At 37.1% G+C, this 21,937-nt stretch overlaps 1 protein-coding gene across 8 annotated transcripts in view; it reads left to right on the top strand.

Annotated features, from left to right (window-relative positions):
• Window positions 1-21,937, top strand: part of ABI3BP (ABI family member 3 binding protein) — a 286,699-nt gene that overhangs the window by 130,691 nt on the left and 134,071 nt on the right. For 4 of the 8 annotated variants that reach the window (XM_081572436.1, XM_081572437.1, XM_081572439.1 and 1 more), the window contains exons 7-14: window positions 4,394-4,442; window positions 5,375-5,446; window positions 5,985-6,077; window positions 12,996-13,073; window positions 14,964-15,038; window positions 15,785-15,859; window positions 16,704-16,775; window positions 17,375-17,449. In XM_081572436.1, the coding sequence (XP_081428562.1) occupies window positions 4,394-4,442; window positions 5,375-5,446; window positions 5,985-6,077; window positions 12,996-13,073; window positions 14,964-15,038; window positions 15,785-15,859; window positions 16,704-16,775; window positions 17,375-17,449 (589 nt within the window). The remainder of the gene's footprint in view (window positions 1-4,393; window positions 4,443-5,374; window positions 5,447-5,984; window positions 6,078-12,995; window positions 13,074-14,963; window positions 15,039-15,784; window positions 15,860-16,703; window positions 16,776-17,374; window positions 17,450-21,937) is intronic. The other 4 variants (XM_081572441.1, XM_081572442.1, XM_081572443.1 and 1 more) reach the window with 2 other exon arrangements.

Here is a 21,937-nt window from a genome sequence, read left to right on the forward strand (position 1 = left end):
CTGTGTGCAGTGAATACATAGATATCCTTCCATTCTTAGCAGTCATTGACCTAAGCAGAAACTTAAAAACTTTATATCTGCACCACCAATATCACCAAAGGTGGATATCTGATTCCTCCCTAGCTGACCAGAAATACAACAATTATCACAAAAAGGATGTTAGATTCACCTTTAGTCAGCTGTTAGATTGAATCAGTATCTTTCATAACTTTCATCAGGACATCATAAAAATGAATTGAAACCAGGATGTAACAGGCCCAAATTCTTCTCATGTGGTTTAGATCTTGAGTCATTGAAATTTGATTTTGAACAACCCTTAGCCACTCCCCGGTGCCTACTGAAAAAGTTAAATCAACAGTGGATATGCCGATGTCACAAAAATACCAAATGGACAAACCTGTAAAGAGTAACTTACAAAGAATAGCATCCTGGTGTTATCATTACTTTTCTTAAATTTAATTTTTAAAAAATAATATCAGGGGAAAGGTAGTGCAATGCAGAGTGAATCTAAAGTCCCCCACAGTGTATGGTTACTGCTGCTGTGGTCATTGCTAGATTTGAGTGGGTTTTCCCTAACCAGGACTGAAAAGGAACCTGGGTGGACCATCAGGGACATTGCCTTTTACCACCTCAGCATCCTCTTTCTGTTGAATCTCACCAACTGGATACTCAGATACAATGTCCCCTGAAAAGTGGTAAAAGTGAATTTCCTTAGGGCTTTCCTGGTGTCTCAGATGGTAAAGAATCGGCCTGCAATGCAAGAGATCCACGTTCATTCCTGGGTTGGGAAAAGCCCCTGGGGAAGGGAATGTCAACCCACTCCAGTATTCTTGCCAGGAAAATTCAAGGAGCCTGGCAGGCCGCAGTCCATGGGGTTGCAAAGAGTTAGACATGACTGAGCGCACACACATGAAGTACAGTAAGCCAGACAAATACCATCTGATATGGCTTATATGTGAAATCTAAAAAAAAATGATACAAATGAAGTGATACACAAAACAGAAATAGACCTACAGACATAGAACACAAATTTATGGTTACCAAAGAGGAAAGGAGAGGGGAGAGATAAATTAGAGTTTGCCATTAACATATATGTGCCACTATACAAAACAGATAACCAACAAGAACCTGTCTAGCTCAGGGAAATATATCAATAATTCCTATTCCTCTTGCACAGGAAATATATTATATATGGTAATATATAATAATCTACAAAGAAAAAGAACCTGAAAAAGAATATATATATGTGTGTGTTTATATATATATTCTTATAGATATAATGTGAATCACTTTACTGTACACCTGAAATTAACACAACAGCACTGTAAAATTAACTATATTTCAATTTAAAAAAAAACCTTCTTATAGAGAGGGAGTTAGTACTTGCTCATTAGTCTTGGTGCATCTTCAGATTGCTAATTAGGCAAGAGAATAATTATAAGGTCTAGAAAGAATTGGATTCTGCAACTAAATGATTTCCTTATTTTCTGGCAGCACAGTTATAGGCTTGTCATCATCTTAATAGAGGACTAGTCTGTACTCAGATAAGAACCCGAACAGAAACTGTGTTCCATTATGTCAAGAATGAAATATTTTCTATCTCTTTTTGTCAAAAACTGCCTTGAAATAAATCATCCAAAGCAAAGGAAATACAAATTGGGATAATGACATCAACACAGCAACACATAGGTGTTTCTGCTATAATGTGATGTGTCCCTGAACACTTCACACTCTACAAAACATAAACGGCAAGACTCATGGGGCAAAAAGAGGACCAGCCATTCAAAAATCTTTGGAACTGTAGCCACAACTCTATCAAAAACAATTAGTAGCACCTGGAACGATACTGTGGCTCCCCTGGCAAACATCTCCCATGGAACTGGAGTTTGCCGCGGCAAGGATTTAAATGCTCAGGAATGATAGAGACTATGGATGGCAACCCTTTCACTGAAGCAGGACAGGTGGAGGTAAGGTGGACACACCAAGACAGGGTCATGGGCCTGGGGAAGAAGGGGCCTGTGGGCAAGTGCACTTATTTAATTTTCTTATGATAAAGCCAAGAGGTTCTCTGCCAGTATGACATCAAAGTTGAACTGTTTTTTTTTCTTTCCTACTGATGGCTATACTTGTATTCTTGCTGTTCCTCTCCCCTTGCTTGGGCAAAGTTGTGTATAAATTATATTTACATCATTCCTCTGTTGACCAATAGTGTATAAGCCATGCACTACAGAAGCTTAACAGACTGCTGGTTATAATAGCTTTTCCTAGTTATAAATGTAATTCACCCCTGTAAGGAACTTGGAAAATATAGAAAGGTACATAAAATAAAATATCAGATTATAAGAAATGACTACCGTCTAAAAAATGACTATGATATATTTCCTTTTGGTCTTTTGTCTATACACATATTGTTATACAATTAGGTTATAATATAAATATAAATTTGTATCCTTTACATTTATACTATACATACTTCCCACTTTGTTAAATGTCAGAAATTTTAACCATAATTTATTTAACAAAACCTCTGCTTTGGAATGATGAGATTATTTCACATTGTGGTAATAAACACTCTTACACAAAATGATGACTCTAACTTCTACTACTTCCTTAGGCTAGATTGCTAAGTAGGAAGTTACTGGATGTCTTAGTTCATCAGGGCTGCTATAACAAAAATACCACAGATTAGATGGATGGCTTAAACAATAAATTATTTCTCACAGTTAGGGGCCTGGGAAGTCACTGTTAAGGCACTGGCAGATTTAATGTCCGGGGAGAGCTCACTTCTGGCTCGCAACTATCTCACATGGCAGAAGGGTGGAGGGAGTTCTCTGGGTTCTCTTTCATAACAGCACTAATCCCATTCATCAGGGCTCCACCCACATGAGTTATTTACTTCCAAAGGCCCCACCTCCAAATGCCATCACACTGGGGATTAAGTTTCAACCTACAAATTTGCAGGGCCATGCAGGATTCGGCCTACAGCACTGGGTCCAAGTACAATGTAAGAAATACAGATGCTTCTTTTTGAAATAGTTAGTTAAGAGTAAACTTTTATTTTCTGTGTTTTTTAAATGTAAGGACTTTAATACAAGAAGAAAAATAGCCAACGGTAAGTGTGGTATTGTGGCCCTTCTTTGCTATGGGCATATTGTTTATATGGGAGCATGTTAACAAATCTTTTTTGCTCACAACTTTAAACACCTGTGTGGTTAAGTATCTCATTCACTACATCGTGGATTGTCAGCAGGTCTAGTACCAGGAATATCTATACCATGCATCCAGGTTAAACCAAGCTTCAAAAAATCAATGTCATGCTTACTTACCCCTTTACCTCAGTCTAATTCTGCTCTGTATATTTCCTGCTGTTCTTTCATCCTGTTCCATGCCTCTCTCTTGGCTGTCTTATCCTTGGCTCACTATCCCCAATGAGGACTCCTCACTGTAAGGTTAACACTGAATGTGCCCCTAGTTCAAGTCGCTCTCTCCGTGACATCCAAACTTACGTGGGACATCTGAGGGAATTTGTAAGAAGGGAGAAGTCACAGTCCTCTGAGACCTGCCCTTCCAATTTTGAGGTCCTCTGGGCATAAATACATACACAATTGTTAACACTACAGGCTTTGGAAGTAGAAATGCCTGGATCTGAGTCCCATCTCTTCCTTCCTGGGCAAGGAAGAGCTTAGCATCAGGAGTTCACAGTCGTTGTGTGTCTGAAGCAGCAGTGGGACACCCTGTAACGATGGTAGGGTTGGTTGATTGGTTTTTTAAATTTGTTTATTTGTTTAATTGGAAGATAATTACTTTACAATGTGGTGATGTTTTTTGCCATACATCAGCATGAATTGGCCGCAGGTATACCTGTGTCTCCCCCATCCTGAACCCCCACCCCATCCCTCTGGGTTGTCCCAGAGCACTGGCTTTGGATGCCCTGCTTTATGCATGGAACCTGCTCTGGTCATCCACTTTACATATGATAATATACATGTTTCAATGCTATTCTGATTGGTTTTAAAAGAATATGTAGCTTAAAAGCCTTTTTTGAGAAGGAATATAAAGACAGAATTTGACTGGTTCACTGGTTCAAATTAAGTGAAAATATACTAGAATTCAATCCAGAGGACTTCACTTCTTTCCACTGCAGTTTCTAAGTAAACTAAACTAACGGGAATTTTGAAGGAACTGCTTCTGTCCAATCTTTGGACATTTTTGGGAAAAAACAAGTGAATGCAATAAAACAGAGGCAGATATATGTACTAAAGATCTTTCCAGCAACCGTTAAACCAGTGTCATGGAGAGCTTCATGGAAGGCAAGAAAGAACTACTTCCCATTTTTAAATTATTTTTTAAGTTAACCATAACTCAAAAGCTGTATCTCTTCCTCTCTTTTCAGCCAGCATATGTCCCAAGAAAGCTAATCCCAGTAACAATCATCAAGCAAGGTAATTTGCATGTCTGCTCTGGATATATGCTTAGAACTATTTTAATATGCTTTTTAAACTGAGATAATTAAACATAGCACATATTTTTAAAAAATATTTATGCTTATTTTTTTTGAAAAATAATTGCCCTAGTAAATTAGAAGTTAAACAGATAATTTTGACTCTACAAATAGACCAAGTCTTGGCAAGGAATATTGGTTGGACATCTGGAGAAAGAACAACCCTAACAAGTATTAAATTTTAAAAAACCAATTAAATATATGTGGCTTTCTTCAGGATTAAGATCATTTAGATGTAGGAAGTCATTAATAGGATATTTTGGATTAATGAAATGATGACTATGATTTAGAGCTCACTTTAAGGACTGTAAAGAAATCCAGGTTTCAAGAGTTATGTCTTATTTCAGCATCTAGTCATTTTGTTTTGACTTTCAGTTTTTCAAGTTATTTAAAAGACTCAATTATTTCCAGAAAGTTTTGTGGTGGAAGAGATTGGGCACTTAAAATACTAATTCATTTTAAGAAAACACAGTGCCTCAAGTGTATTTTCAAAATGAGGTCAGTTAGTATTGGACTTATCCATAGAGTCTCTGCTTTAAGGATATATATTCTCTGATTCATTTTATTTACTCAGTGTGTCATTGCCTCATTTTGTGCAAGTTATTTAACTTGGGTAGGCTGCAGGGAGTGGAGCTGAGAAAGGAAATTTTAAGCTAATTAGAATGGAGCACCTTCTCTACTTAAAGGCATAGGTGTTAGGATGTGCCTTCTAGCCCTTTCTTTGGTTGTGTAGCCAGCCCAGTGAGTTCCTTTCTGTTAATTAAAAAAGGATCAGATTTCTCCAGTGCAGATGGCTTTACTTATTAGCTTCATTCTGCTTCTTGACTGTATTTTTTTTTCCATTCACACTATTATCTTTTGGTCTTTCAACAGTGATTCAGAATGTTACACACAGGGCCTCAACTAAATCTCCAGATAAGACTCCCTATGGAGGAACAATACTGGGTGAGTCTGTCTTGAAATCTACACCTACATTAAGCAAATCAGGCTCTTGTTTTGATAACAAGGCTGTTATAGAATTTTGCACTGTGTGTAGGTTTGTTAAATCGATGTTGGTTCATTTCCTTTCATTGTTTAGCATCCTGGCTTGTGTCCATTCCAGGCTAGGATCCAGTGGTGTTAGGGAAACAACTCTAGCCTGTACCTATTGGCTTCCCTCCTACCTGCCTACCTGTTGCTGTTGTGAGAGAGTCTTTGTCATATTGAATAACTCTTTTAAAAGTTATTATTAGTAACGGTGAGTTTAATCTTAAGGAGCCATTCTACAATTTTTGAGTCTGTGGATTAAGTCACAATATTTTGGTTGTTCAGTTCTGAATATGAAAAAAGATTATGTTTAAAATTTACTTTCATATTTTTTTCCCAGATTTTTAAAGTTTGGGTTGAAATTGACTAAGCAAAAGAAGCTCTAAGTGTCATGGTTCCAATGCTCTGAGCTTTGTTTCAGGATGCATTTTCTCTTATTACATCTGTTTTCTTGCAGTCCACCTTGTTATCCCAGGCCTTAATGAAACCACCGTAAAACTTCCCACTTCCATAATGTTCGAGATTTCAGAGGCAATCAAGACACAGTTAGGTAAGAGGCCAAGATTTATATGTGAACTTTGCAGTGACAATACCAGCACTGATATTTCTAGGATGTCCAAGGGATCTAGCAAATGAGCTCTTTGGAGATCTCGAAGGGAAAAGTAAGGGACAAGCATGTGCATGTGGATGGGAATAAAAGACTACAACTGCTGTGGAAAATGGTATGTGCATTCCTCAAAAAATGAAAAATAAAATTACCATGAAAGAAAGTGAAAGTGTTGCTTGCTCAGTTGTGTCTGACTCTTTGAGACCCCATGGACAGTAACCCACTAGGCTTCTCTGTCCATAGAATTCTCCAGGCAAGAATAGTGGAGTGGCTAGTCATTCCCTTCTCCAGGGGATCTTTCTGATCCAGGGATCGAACGTGAACCTGGGTCTCCCACATTGCAGGTTTTACCATCTGGGCATCAAGGATCAAACTACCTGACCCAGCAATTTCACTTCTGGTTATACAACCAAAAGGATTGGGAGCAGTCTTAAAGAGATATTTGTACATTCATATTCACAGCAGCATTATTCACAATAGCTAAAATGTGGAAACCACTCAAGTGTACATCAACAGATGAATGTATAAGCAAAATGTGGTGTGTATATGTATGTATGTGTGTGTGTATATATACACACACATATACACCATGGGTAATTATTCAGTCTTACAAGGGAAGGAAATTCTGACATTTACTATAGCATAAATGTTCCTTGAGAACATGATGCTAAGTGATAAGAAGTCACAAAAGACAAAAGACTGTTACTCCGCTTATTTGAGATACCTAGAGTAGACAGATTCATAGAGACAGAGAGTAGAATGGTGGCTTTCAGAGACTGGAGGAGGAGAAGAATGAGGAATTAATGTTTAATGGTGCAGAGTTTCAGTGTTACAAGATAAGGAGAGTTCTGGACATGGATGGTGGTGATGGTTGTACAATATTGCAAATGTATTTAATACTGTTGAACTGTATACTTGAAAAATGGTTAAGATTTTTGTTATGTATCTTTTACCATAATAAAAAAATTGGAAAAAGAAGTAAAGAGTAGACAGGATGGAGTGTTGGAGGTATTCAAATAAATTACATTCTATAGGGAAATAGTTATTTTATATTTTTGAAAGAAGAGTGAATATTGATCAAATTATTCAAAATATACACATTTATATAGTAAATTATACTTATCATACTGTACTATCAAGGGACCGCTAGATATTTTCAGTGGGAACTGAGGTAAGTCAGGTTGGTTTGAATTATTATTTACTTGAGATTGATACTGTTTCCTACTTCTAGAAAGAACCTGAGGGTTTCCCAGGTGGCACTATTGGTAAAGAACCTGCCTGTCAATGCAGGAGATGTAAAAGATGCAGGTTCGATCCCTGGGTCGGGAAGATCCCCTGGTTAAGGGCATGGCAGCTCACTCCAACGTATTTGCCTGGAGAATCCCAGGGGCAGAGGAGCCCCATAGGTGGGCTACAGTCCATAGGATTGCAAAGAGTTGGACAAAACTCATACGACTTAACACACACACACACATATAGAGAAAACCTGATATGATTTTAGTGTTTAAAAAACATAAAACAACAATTTGGGGGAAAAAAAGCAAAACTCCTTTAAAGGGCACCCAGGAAATAATTAGAGCGGCCAGTGGGCTAAGCTAGTTGCTGCATTTGAGTATCACATTGGTCTGAATTCTCTCTATAGCAAAGGATCTCAACCCTGATGAAACATGAGAAGCTCTGATGGATTTGTTACACTGCTGGAACTCACCATACTTCATCAAGGTTGAGATCCTCTGCTATAGAGAGAATTCAGACCAATGATTCAGTTGTTTCTGGGGTGACACCTGAGAATTTGCATTTCTGCCTAGTACTCAGGTGATACTGATGCTGCTCGTCTGGAAACCACAATTTGAGAACCTCTAAAGTCTCTGGAAAATGTGTTTCTGGTAAATGTCCTGGGCCACTGATAAATATGGAGGAAGATGGCATGCTGTAGTAGAAATTGAATAAGACTTTAAAATGTAGAATATTCTCCTTGAACTAGCTAAGAACTTTAGCACTTGTTATAATTGAATCTTCACGTATTACGAGTTTGAAGCAGGTCCAAGCCCCTGTTTAGCAACGTTTCTTCAGCAAATATTTAGTCAAGATTATTCGGTGCCAGAACTACAAGTGGCAGTGGAGGAGACATGATGGTAATTTACACAGATGTGGTACCTACACATGCAGGGACCTCAGACTTAATTTCTCCTCCCTCACTAGAGGTTTGACCTATTCACTTGTTTGATGTGAGGCAATCAGACTGTAACAGTTTTAAAAGGCAGACTCTTAAGTTCTCCTTAGCTATAATTTGAGAATTTCCTGGCAGAAAGAGGATCAAAGCCTTAAGTGAGTAGAGAGGATTAATCAGAGGACTATTACTCTTATAATTTTAGAAAATTTTTCAGAATTGATGCATCACCATTTTATTAAGATGTAAATATATTTGCCAATAGATGTTTGTGATTTTGTGCAGTCCTTACATTTTTACTGTAAAAATATTCATATCTGTTAGTCTTATGGTGAGTTACTTACAAGACTGTAGATGAGTGATTCTAGGCTTCCTTTCTTTAATTTGTACATCAGACTTGATCACCTCCTGATTAGCTATAAAACCTGAAACTCAACTCCACATCCTCTGAATGCTGTGCTAAAGCCAGGAGGATTCCAAAATAAATTCCTTCAGTGACCCTGTGTTTAGAACCAGAGCTCAGGACTCTTGCACTCACCAGTTCTCTGCCCAGAGCCTATGTACTTAGTTCCGTGCCTAGGAAAGATTTGTTTAGAAGGAAAAGAAAAGGAAGGAGCTGACTGATTTCTTACTGATTCAGCCCCTAATCTGTTCATCAAAATACGAAAATCAGGATTTGTGAAGGAGACTGAAAATGAACAGAATTTTTTCCCAGACTACTGCTGTCATTTTTGAACTGGGAGATGTTTTAGTTCTTAGTTTTGATAATATCTATCTCCTAATTTTTTTTGTTTTGTTTTTGCAAATTTCCACCTGCTACCTTAATATCAATTCAATCTTCTGTTTCCTCTAATTTAGAGAATTAAACATTTGATTTTTTGGCTTGCTTTGTTGTTTGCTTTTTTTATTCTGATACAAATTCACCAAAGCTTCAGGATTAAGTGTGATTTTAGTGGAGAAAATTCTATGCAAATAGAAAATGCCTTTTAAAACTTATTTATAGGGAAACACCTATCTTTAATGCATGGCAAAATTTTGACACATTTAAGAGACTGATAGGCAATATGTTTGAAAATGTCCAGTAAATCCATCAAATGTACCATCTTAGACTATGTTCACAAATAACATTTTAGATTTACTGTTTTTTATGAAGAGTGAGCATAAACATTTCTTTATACCAATGAGAGAGAAATAAACTTTCCTGAAGTTATTTATCACTGTCATTCAGAAAAGTCATACTGTGTGAGGGGCAAATCCTAAAAGTACTATCCTCATTCCAGCAGATCCCAACATGGGACATCAAGAAATTAATAGCTTTTGTTCTGAGAATACATGATGTGAATAATGAGAGAAATAAAAACTAGTGACATACATACTTCCCAGGGACATAAAAATGGTTTGCCAAAGCAAAGACTTAGCTTGCCAAGAATGGAAGGAAAAGACTCTGTTGAAAAAAGATACAGAAGAATCAGAGAGGAAAAGGAATTTCCTGGGTTTTAGGCCATGCTCTCATGGCATTTTTACTCTGCTGTTGCCAAGACTGGTTGTACATGCATAGTGTGGGTGAATACTCTTGGCTTGATAGGAGTCATAAAGAGTCTCCATTCAAGTATCTTTCCCTTCAACCAATCTCTCTTATGTCTGAAGTCCCATATTTAGAAATACAGTATTCCTAGGTGGTGCAGTGGGTAAAGAATCTACCTGCCAATGCAGTAGATGCAAGAGATGTGGGTTTGTTCCCTGGGTTTGGAAGATCCCCTGGAGGAGGAAATGGCAACTCACTCTGGTATTCTTGCCTGGAAAATTCCATGGACAGAGGAGCCTGGCGGGCTACAGTCTATGGAGTAGCAAAGAGTAGGGGATGACTGAGTACATGCACACATGCCTCTGTAAGGAATTAGTGATGTGCAGAGAATACAAATACCTCTGGGGAAGGTAGTTAACCATTTTTCTTCATTAACAGTCTAATTTTAGTTTCATGTAATTGCCCTGTAAGGGCATGCATAAAGAGCTAAAACAAAGCAGTTCAGAGCATTGCCTGAAAATCTAGGATCTGGAGGTTAAAATAAATATTTTTTTTTAATAAATAAATACGTAGTCCTAGTTAGCTAAGGAATCACCAAGGGCGTAGGATATTATATAAGAAGGAAAGGACTAGCAAAAATCATCCTGAAGGAGAAGATGACAATGAAAAAGAACATTGAAGATAAATTTTATAATCTTACATTTAAAAAAACCCTTCCTTTGTTACATGCTGAAAATAACAAAACCAGAGTTCATCAATGTTTGGACTCAAGAGGGAGGGGGGATATATGTGTAATTATAGCTGATTTGCATCATTGTACAGCAGAAAACACAACATTGTAAAGCAATTTTCCTTCAATTAAAAAATAAATTTAAAAAGTTGTAATCTGAAGGGTTTTTCCTGTGCCAACAATCACAGTGGTTCTAAATCAAAGTTCTGACTACAAGAGAAACAGAAAAGAAATGTTGATGAGATTTAGAAATCTAAAAAGGATTTATCATAAAATTATGCTGAATCTGTTCAGTTTTCTAGTTATTCCAGAAAAAGTCCCTTCTTGTTATGCCCTGCTACATTAATTGAACAATGGTATTAAACATTTCTGTTGTATAAACATGTTGTTCAGCTTCACGTGCACAGAAATAGAGAATGCACACTTGACGGATAGCAAAGGTGAGGACACTAGCACTCGTGATGCCTGTTTCTAGCAGTTTAAATCACTCCTGAAAATCATCAACTCTAGGAATCTATTGCATGCTTCCATGATACAGACTTAAAATTGATTTGCTTCCATGGTCTTTGTGAAAGGGATGACTTTATAATTGTCTTTAAGATCATCAAAAAATAAGTATTTTGTGCTCATGTTAACTGAAAAGAAGAAAATGATCTTTACGTCAGTGATGTAAACTGCAGGAGAAGTTACAAAATTTGCATCCTTAAAGAACTTTGAGAGAACAGATTAGATCAGTAGTTTTCAATAGAGGGAGATTTTATCTCCCCCTCCCCTTCTTCCCCCTCTGGGATATTTGGCAGTGTCTAGAGACATTTTGGGCTTCCCTGTGTATTAGCTGGTAAAGCGTCTGCCTGCAATGTGGGAGACCCAGGTTCGATCCCTGGATCAGGAAGATCCCCTGGAGAAGGAAATGGCAACCCACTCCAGTACTGTTGCCTGAAAAACTCCATGGACTGTCGCCTGAGGAGCATGGTAGGCGACAGTCCATGGAGTCGCAAAGGGTCGGACACGACTGAGCGAATTCACTTTCAGAGACATTTTTGGGCTTCCCGGGTAGCTCAGATAGAAAAGAATCCTCCTGCAGTGCAGGAGACCCTGGTTCGATTCCTGGGTCAGAAAATTCCCCTGGAGAAGGGGTGGACTACCCACTCCAGTATTCTTGGGCTTCCCTGGTGGCACAGATGGTAAAGAATATACCTGCAATGCAGGAGACCTGGGTTCAATCCCTGGGTTGATTTGGGAAGATTCCTTGGAGGAGGGCATGGTACCCAACTCCAGTATTCGTTGCCTAGAGAATCCCCATGGATAGAGGAGCCTGGTGGGTTACAGTCCTTGGGGTTGCAAAGAGTCAGACACTGAGTGGCTAAGCACAGTAGAGACATTTTGGTTGTCACGGCTGTGGAATCCAGTGCATAAAGCCCAGAAATACTGTTGAATACCCTACATTTCACATGAAAGGCCCCCATAATAAAAAAAAAAAAAAAGAAAGAAAATATACAGTCACAAATGTCAGTAGTGCCAAAGTTGAGAAACCCAAGGAGTTCCTTATAGCCTTAAGACTTAAAATCCCATCGTATTATAATCAGTTCAAGGTGACATGATCAGCATATCTCAAAGAAAAATGAATTCTTTAATGCTACTAGACTTTCAAAATATTGTAAGTAGGTCATTGATTCAGTGTGCCAAATAGATGAATCAAGTTAATCCTAGATGCATTTTTTGAAATGGAGAATATCTTAATCTTTGGGCAACTCTGGCACAGAAATGTACTTTCGTTGAAGAAGAATACCTGAATTTTAGAAGTTTCCTGAATAGTTGTCAAAAGATAAAAAAACACAGATTTCATTTTTTTACAATGAATTGCCACACAGACCCAAAGAAAAGATCTATGTTAATATGTGGCTCAAATAAATAACCGTTTGTAATTTTTTAACCACAAATATCTTCATATATCTTAGTTTCCTATGTACATTATTCATGTTTTTCTAAAACTTTATTGCCATAACCTATTACATTCTTACCATAAATAATAATGGATAATTTTTTTCATTGATTTTTTTTTAAAAATTAGGAGTAATTGAATATAAAATTCCAGGGAGCATCTTGCTATACAACCTATGCCTTCAAGAAACTCTGTTTATGAATCAGAATGACTTGAGAGCTAGCCAAGTACTGGGTTGTCATTTTTTTCCTTCCTTCTAGTGCCAACTTAGATCTTAAAGTATTACCTAGGGTTAATGAGAAGGAATTCTGAAGACTGTCACTACTAATACTAATCCCTGGTAGAAATGCACAGTAATTGTATTGACTGCTTGGTGGGAAGGGATATGAGCAGAATAGACTTGAAATCGTCTGTTGGTTGATTGTTTTGAAGGAATTATATTTGGACACTGTTATGAGGATGTGAGGTAAATTGTTTGTTCTCTGATGTTTTAGCTAAGAATGAAACCTTGGCATTGCCTGCTGAATCTAAAACACCAGAGGTAGAAAAAATTCCAGCACTGCCCATAACAGGTAAGGAGATCCCTATGTTTATTAACTTTGAGAAAATACATAATGTATTTTTTCAAATATTAAGTGATTGATAAGCCTGTATTTTTTTTTCAGTGAAGAGCCAGTAGGAAGTTCATTTTGATCATAAGCACACAACAATAGGAGACTCTGGGTCTCTAATGTTAGGGGAAGCAACAGATGCAAAATGAACAATGGAATTATATAACTGATCTGTAACAATAGAACCTGCATTATTCACTCCAGGTGAAAATTGTTACCTCAACATTCTGAAATATTTTTACACTAAGATGTAATACCATGGGTTTTGATGCTTTCCATTTATAAAAAGACGTGAGAGCATTTTTCTGTTCTTCACTTTCACACGTGATTGGTTTAAAAAAATACCATTATCCCTACTTTGGTATCTATGAAAGTACCCTGGAATAATTTAGTAAATGGCTCTTGAAGATTAACAACCTTCATGAAGAAACTACAAAATAGTTCATTAAAAAAATCCTTTAAAGAATAAATTCAATTTGCATTTTCCCCAGTTTATCAACCATTACTAACAAATATTCAGCATTTTTTCTGTGAACAAACTGCCCAAGTCCAGCCCATCAGGGACACATTATCCTCTGAATTACAGAGTCTTTGCCAGAGCAATACCACCTCATTCAGGACTCTGTGAAACAAATACCTAGCAAGGATTTCCCTAAAACTTCATTTAGCAAAGTAACTCCAATCTGAAGTGAGTTTTTTAATCCATAAATTTGCTGTATATTGAAAAATCAGTGATATTTACCTTGTACTAAACTCTGACTCATAACTTGTACAGAGAAGATAAAGATTGGTGGGGAAATAAAATGACCTGATTTCTATAAACCTATTCAAGTAGAAATATTTCTGACAGAATAAGAAGTATTTGGTCCTGACTGAAGGTGGGAGATGGACCTTCCATCCCCTCCCTACCTTCATAGAAACTGGAGGAAAGGTATAATCTGATGCTGGAGTAATCTATTTGAATGAAATTCCTAGGTAGTTTTCTGACTTCAGTCTAGTTGGTAAATACCAAAAAAAGGATAGGCATGACCCAGTGGAGATTCTATCGACTTTTCCCAATTATACCTCTTCTCTTGGCATAGTATATGATGAAGGCGTCTATAGATTTCTTAGTTCTCTGCCAAAACTTCCTCGGGACTTTCCACTTCAGAAATGCTTAGACAAACTTTGTAATTTATTATTCACTGTTATTGTGTTTATTTCATATCCTTACCCTACAAAATTCTGGAATTGTGTAGCTCACATTTCATGCCAGATTTCAGTGATCCTGGTTCTTATTTCTCAAAAGCTATTTACCTGAGGGTCATCTTTACCTTTGATCTAGCACTTGAAATAACTCTGTGGCTGAGCACTTGAATCCTTATAATTTCAACCCACTTCTAAGCTTTGCATGTTCACTGCAGTTTGGAAAAGAGAATTCTTATAATGTAATAGTTCTAAATAAATCTTTTTGCCCTGGGTCATTCTTTTAGCTGCCCATTTATTAACTCATTTAATAAATATTTATCATGTGCTTGCTTACTATTCTCCAGGGTTTGTGCTAAGTTCTGGAGATAAAGAGAAAAAAAGGCACACAAGAAATTATGAATAATCTGATAAGTGCTTCCATGAGGGTCAATTCCATGTGCTTTTTAAAATACCTGGAGAGTGGACAAACCCAGAAGGGAATGGTTGGAAGGAGGTGTCAGTTCAGACACTGGGCCAAGCCAGGGAGCCCTTACCATAATTAACTTGAAAAGAATTGGTCTGTATACATGTCAGTTCTAATTCTAAGGGGCAACAACAGTACCTTATGGTCCTGAGTTGTTTCATTTTATCTTAATTTGTAAAGTCGTCTTTTTTCCCTTCCAGTGACTCCTGAATCAGTTCCAAGAACCACTAAGCCCACTGTGTCTAGTGCATTAGACATTTCAGAAACAACACTGGGTAATTCTAAGAATGTTTTTTTTGTCTTTAAAAACAAAAACCACCCCAACCCTCATAGAAAAATAACCTCAATGCCTTGGCTTCCCATCCTCCCCACTTTGTTTCCTCCCTTACAGGCAGTAGTTCATCTTCCTATTTCTTGGATCAGTTCCCTTAAAGAGTTAACAACATGCCTTGATCCTGGTGACTGATATTTTAGGCAACTCTGGATGTTAGATGCTAACTGCACACCCTTTTTACCAGCCTCTTGGGAGGCATAGAAAACCAGAATGCCAGCCCTCTAATCTACAAAGCTTGGAGGGGTGAGAGTCGTGACTGTGTCTATGCTTCCCATTTCAGTTGGCTTTTCCTAGGCTTATGTGTAGTAAACTTAAGGAGACTACTCAAAAATGTAATGCTTTTTACTAAGAATTTCATGTCATGCAAGTTAGCTGTTTATTGGCCTGAGAGAATCTACGTTGCTTTATTCTCTTCTCCTAAAAAAAATTTTAAAAAGGAGCAGCATGTACATATGTTGTTCTGTCTTTGTGATGTTGATCTTCCATGTCACACCATGGTCATTCAAAGGTAGACCTTCAAATTAATACAGTTGTGTAAAAACTTTCCAGGGGAAGCCAACTATTTCCATGAAAGGTATCAGCTGCCCAATGTACCCTCCTTTACGAATATGCCTCACACGATACGGTTAAGTCACAATGGCAAATCCTGACTCAGGGTGTTTCTAACTGAATTCTTCTTTATTGCAGTTCTCAGGGGAAGGACCCCCGAAACATCGCAAACTATTTTAATACCTAGGTTTGAATTGCCACTGAGCACTCTAGGTAAAAATTATTAAACACTACAGCTTATTATTTCCTTGGAAATTTTATGCATGCCTGAAAGAAACCCTTAGGCTAACTCATTCAAATTTATCTCCTCATAGAAAAGAAGGGACACATGGCTTATAGAATAATAAATGCCTGAATGCCAAGCCCTTAGATGCTATAAATTCTTTATTTTATAATTTAGGATACTAACTACTCATTCTCTATATAAATCCTTTGGTTGTTTTCCTTGGGGGTAGTAATATTTTGATATTATGTTTGACTCTTTTAATTCAAAATCATTGTGTCACTGAATAAATTATTTTCTGTGTTTTTCCAAAATAGCTTTTTACTCAACTGTTTCTCTTGAAAGAGACGATATATATATGATATTTCTATAGACTGCTTCTTAGAATTCTTATAATTTGAATGTGATATCCAGGAAGTTGTTGGGGAAACTAAAGTATAAAGACATGTAATTACTGCAATTCTGTTTTTAAAAGCTATTGGAGGAACATTGTCTAGTTCAGATGTGCTTGATTTGAATTTAAACAAAATATATCTGAGAGCACATATATGTATAGCTGAAAAAGTTAGAACACTAGTTTAATAAAGGTGAGAAGAAGAACCCAAACTCCTTAAATTTAATGGCTTAGTTATAAAAAATAGAAAAAAGCAGCTGTCTTATATCATCCATCATTGCAACACAGGATTAAAAATATGTACTACTAACAGTCCCTTACCTTTCCTGAGTAATCTGCATTTTTGTGTTTGTTTTTTGTTTCTGCAAGCTTGAGATTTTAAAAACCTTTTCTCTTACTTGCTCTTCAAGTCATAACATCTCTTGTGTATTTTGTTGCAGCTCCGAAAAGGCTTCCAGAATTTCCTCAGGCAAAAACACCTTTCCCTTTTGAGAAACTTGGGGGCACCTTGGGTAATAACAGTACCTTAAATCTGGTGTTAAGTTGTGGGTAGTGACTGCTTAATTCTGTAGGACACGTTTACTGGATCCTAGGAAATGGCAACCCACTCCAGTATTCTTGCCTGGAGAATCCCAGGGATGGGGGAGCCTGGTGGCTGCCGTCTATGGGGTCGCACAGAGTCGGACACGACTGAAGTGACTTAGCAGCAGCAGCTGTGCAAACCTCAATGAGCTGATGATTTCAGTCTGATTCAGCCAAACAAGTGGTTGACTTGATTTAAAACATTTTTTTCTCCGATTGAGTTTTCTACAAATTCAGTAACAATTATTAGTCTGTTAATTCTAGAGAGCCAGTTTTGTTAGTTTTCTGTCCTCAGAAACATTAAAAGTATGACACCAAACTCTGGTCTCCGTCAGTCCCTATTCAAATGCTCTCTGAGTGAGTATAGTGTATTGATTGCTTCTTGGTATATAATGATGTTTAGTTGGATCAGTGTGTGTTTTTTATTTCAGGCTACTGGTAGCCATTTAACGACACGAGTAATCTATTTCTGTCTATCCTCTCAAAAAAAAAAAAATTCTCAGTGTTTCCATTTCTTTTTTTGCTATAGCTTCAAGTGAAAAGCCAGGGATTGTGCCTACAAGTAAAATATCTGAAGATTCCAAAATTCTACCACCTCAAACTGGTAATTACATTCTTTAAAAAAAAAAAAATAGATTGGAGCAACAGTATTGAATAACTTCTCTTATTTTTATTTCTATAGGTTCTTTAATTGATTATCCATATATTTGTAGTAAATTGTAAAACTATAATCTATTCTTGGTACTTTGATTAATTTCATTTTTCTCAACACAAAAGCAAAATGTTTTTGCATTTGTTCTAAAGATCAGTGTGTTAATGTCTGGATATACAGTTAGAAGTCTGGCTAGAAGATGAACTGCAAGTTGGCTCATTGAATTTCTAGAGACCTCTTTTGTGACATGAGAACAGTAACAAAAATAAGCTCTATAGTAGTCTTATTTAACAATAGGAATTTAATATTTCCCTTGCAGGTAGATATTTGCTTCTTTTTTCAATAAAATATACAGTGAACATTTGAGAGTTTACTACATGCAAGATATTATCACTGAGTCCTAAAATCTGTAAACATTGTAACTTAGAGGAGAGACTACAGGTCTTAGCACTAATACTGGACCTTAGTTCCAGTTCTGGCTTTACTACCAACCACATATTTTGGCTATTTTTCTCTACTTTTCTGGATCTTAGTTCGCTCTTTTGTAAACTATAGCAATCGGCTTTTTTCTCCTGAGAATTCTTGTGTTCTAAGACTAAAACTGAGGGAAATAGCTTTCCTTTTCAAAAAATAGATTTTTTTTTCTCAGAAAGTTTTTACCTTTACATCTTTTCTTTGATGTCTAGCAGTCAACCAAAGAAATTATTTAGCATGTGAGAATTGTAAGAAAACCTCACAAACCACTTTGTGTGATTACTTCCATGATTTTTGTTTCATTTATTTTTAATTTTGTGAACCTTCTAGTTGTGATTCTTTTAGCACATATAACTAGCATGTAATGTAGTTATACATTCATGTAATGACGTTAAACACACCACCATTCTGTGATATTCTTCAGAAAGGAGATCAGAGTATGACTGGTTTGTGAAAGGATGATCATGGGCTTATGGACACATAGATCTTAGTCAAATTACCTTTCTCTGGTGAGCGTAATGGATTCAGATCTTAGCAAAAGATACAAAGATGGCATCAAATGAACTAAGTGTGTCTGTTACAATCTCCCCTGGTTTTCTCAAGTGGGGAAACATCTGTAAGTTGGCTGTGGTTGTCAGCCAATCTAGAGAAGCCTTAAATTGGGTCTTTCTAAGCCTTACTTTCCCATATCCCTGCCCTTAAAATTCTACTGCAATTACTAATTATTGGTGCAAGACTACCTTCAGAACCTGGGTCACTTGAGTATAAAATCAGGTGGAGTTTCATACTCCACCATGGCACTGACTGTGGAACAAGGCTCATCTGTGGGCGTGTGTGCTGGTTTATCTGCTCCATTATGGCAGAGCTTACCTGACACCCCTCCAACCCCTCATCCTATGCAAGCATCTACCAAGAACTGTTAGGGCCCACTGAACTAAAATACCACTTAGGTCTCTTTTATCTCAACTTTTAGGTTATAAACATAGGGACATAGATTTTCCTGGACTTCTCTTGACCAGCCTCTAGATTTTTTGGTGTCTATGATTATTTAAAAGCAAACTGACCAAAACCTCCAGGAAACCCCTTCTGTGATTTTAATACCTAGTATATGAATTATATATAAGCCTGAATTGAAGTGAGCTTTGGGGAATAGGGAGAATATGCTGGGAGGTGAAGATTGTGAAGTCACAAAGAGGATACAGATAGATGAGACTGGAAATCCCAGTAAAAAAAAGGTTCCTTTAATTCTGGTTTTTCCCTGATGGACTATGAATAGAAGCTAAAGCAGCAGGAAGCAGTTTATTATTCAGCTGCCTCGCTCCTGCCAGCTCCACCTTAGGATGCCAGAGAACTTTCAAAAACCAGCAACTGGCAGCCGTGTCTAGATGAAGTGCGGGAGCTTGTCAGGGGCTGTAAGAGTTCAGTAGATATGGTTGCAGGCATAAGAATCAGCCGCAGAAACTCCCTAGTCTGCCCTTGGAATATTGAATTGTTATGTCTGGGCTGCTTGGTATGATGTTTGGACAGGCAGCATTGGCATCACCAGGGAACTTGTTAGAAAGGCTGAGTCTTGGGCTCTACTTCAAATCTCATGAATCAAGATCTGTTTAACAAGATCTCCAGGTGATTTGTATGAGCATTAAAGTTGAAGAAGCACTACCTTTTCACTGTAGTCTGTAATATTTCACATGGTGCAGATAAGAAGCATCAAATGTGGTCAGGACAGTGGGCCAGAGAAATCAATGTAAAGTTGATTTCTCAAAGTGGGTAATTAAGTATTTCTTGTTTCTGTTAAGGCTTTTAATGCTTACATCTACCTCTTGTTTAAGTGTTCTGTGGCATCTTCCTAACATGTTCAATTTCAGATTATAATATGTGTTATTTGTGATTTAAAAAGTTGATATATTCATACAATCCTTTCATTCATTTCAGCCTTTGTTTCTTGATTGATTTTGTGAATTTATACATGCACTAAGTTTCTATTTCCTGTTTAGTTTCAACATATATGATTATTGTATTTTCCAGTTACTCACATGGCTTCCTAATGCAATTAGTTGAGAATTAAGAAGAAAGAGTCAGAGATAGTACTTGAATGCTGGTCCATAAAAACATTTGTCTTGTTTTCAGTTGTTACATCTTTTGAAGAAATTATATATTTCAGCTGGTATTAATCATACTATTACAGTGAAATGAACACATTTTGTTTTCTATGTTGAAATACAATGCATCTGTATTTACTCTGTCAGTTACCTTCAGCTATATTTGAACAAAGTTAAGTTCATTTACTTATTGTAACAATGAGATTGTAGACCATGAGGAACTGTGGATCTCTTAGTAAGAGGATGTTGGGAAGGATGTCATGGGATTTCGTAGTCTTGTGTTAGGTAATTCTGGGGAGGGATTAAGAAAGTGAAGCTTTGCTCTGAATTGGATGTTGTCTGAAAATGGGAAGAATCTGTGATAGAAAATTTTAATAATTCTTAGTTAGAAGGCAAGAAAAGAGGAGTGAGACTATAGTTGTGATTGATAAAGATATTAGCCAGGATATGAGGACAGTAATTTTTGTGTTCTGGTATTTGTGTTCCACACAGTTACAGAATGGTCTTGTTTTTGCCTTGGTCCATCTTGGTCACCAGGTAAACTTGTCTGATATTGGTGTTCTCAACTGTGGATGTCCAGTAGGCAAACACCACAGCTAAGCTCTGAGTGCCTGGCCAGCACTTGGATGCCAGAGCTGCTTGTCTCTTCATCAACCATTAAACATTTATCAATACTGTTTGTGAAATTCACTTTGCTTCAGAATTTGCTAGATTTGTTTTCCACATTTACTTTATACTCTGTATCAAATGGTCCAAATGCATGCTCTCATAAAGATTTCTATATTACTTTTGGCTATAAAAACCTATATGGAAATTCTAACTTGCATGTTGAATATTGAAATCATTTCAATAGTTGATGGCAAGAGTGGGACAGGGTATTTGGAATTTGGAATGTCCTAGGAAATCTGAGAAGTGCAGTCATCAAACATATTCTTCCCCACTTTTAGCCTATTGGCCCCAATGCTTCATTAGCACAGCATTTTGTGGTCTCACTATTTGGAATTTTATTTTGTTTAAACCTCCTCTAAAGTATTTTTAAGTAGGGTTGATTGATTTTGACTTCTTTGGCAAATCCAACTTTTCTTAAAGTACAGAAAGGAAATTATTAGAGATCTACTCTTTCACTATACGCCAAAATGTAAACTCATGTATAAGTTCTGTATTATAAAAAAGTTGGCCACATTTTAGAAATACTTAAGTGCTTGTAACAGTCATTTAGAAAAGTCAGTCTCTCTGATGATGCAATAGAATTGGTCTTATGTTCTATTGGAAAGTGGCCAGTTGACTATGATTTCTATTACTATAGAGTGAGTTCTGGAAAAGCTCTCAGTACCTTTACCTCTTGATGAGTTGTGCATCTGCATGCATCTGTACATGCTTGTTGGATACTTCTTCACTGAAAAAATATAATTTTGTATTTGCATAGCAGTTTTATGTTAAGAGATTCAAAGGATTGTACATATACCATCATATCAATCTTCCAGAAGTCCCTGGAAGCAAAGGGAGTTTTGTTCAGTTGCTCAATCGTGTCTGACTCTTTGCAACCACATGGACTGCAGCACGCCAGGCTTCCCTGTCCTTCACCATCTCCTAGAGCTCGCTCAAACTCATGTCCACTGAGTCGGTGATGCCATCCAACCATCTTGTCCTCTGTTGTCCCCTTCTCCTCCTGCCTTCAATCTTTCCCAGCATCAAGGTCTTTTCCAGTGAGTCAGCTCTTTCTATCAGGTGGCCAAAGTAGTGGAGCTTCAGCTTCAGCATCAGTCCTTCCAGTGAATATTTAGGACTGATTTCCTTTAGGATGGACTGGCTGGATCTCCTTGCAGTCCAAGGGACTTTCAAGAGTCTTCTCCAATGCCACAGTTCA

Source organism: Giraffa tippelskirchi, chromosome 2 (genome assembly GCF_054371585.1).
Source record: "Giraffa tippelskirchi isolate mGirTip1 chromosome 2, T2T-mGirTip1v1.2.pri, whole genome shotgun sequence".
Taxonomy (NCBI): domain Eukaryota; kingdom Metazoa; phylum Chordata; class Mammalia; order Artiodactyla; family Giraffidae; genus Giraffa; species Giraffa tippelskirchi.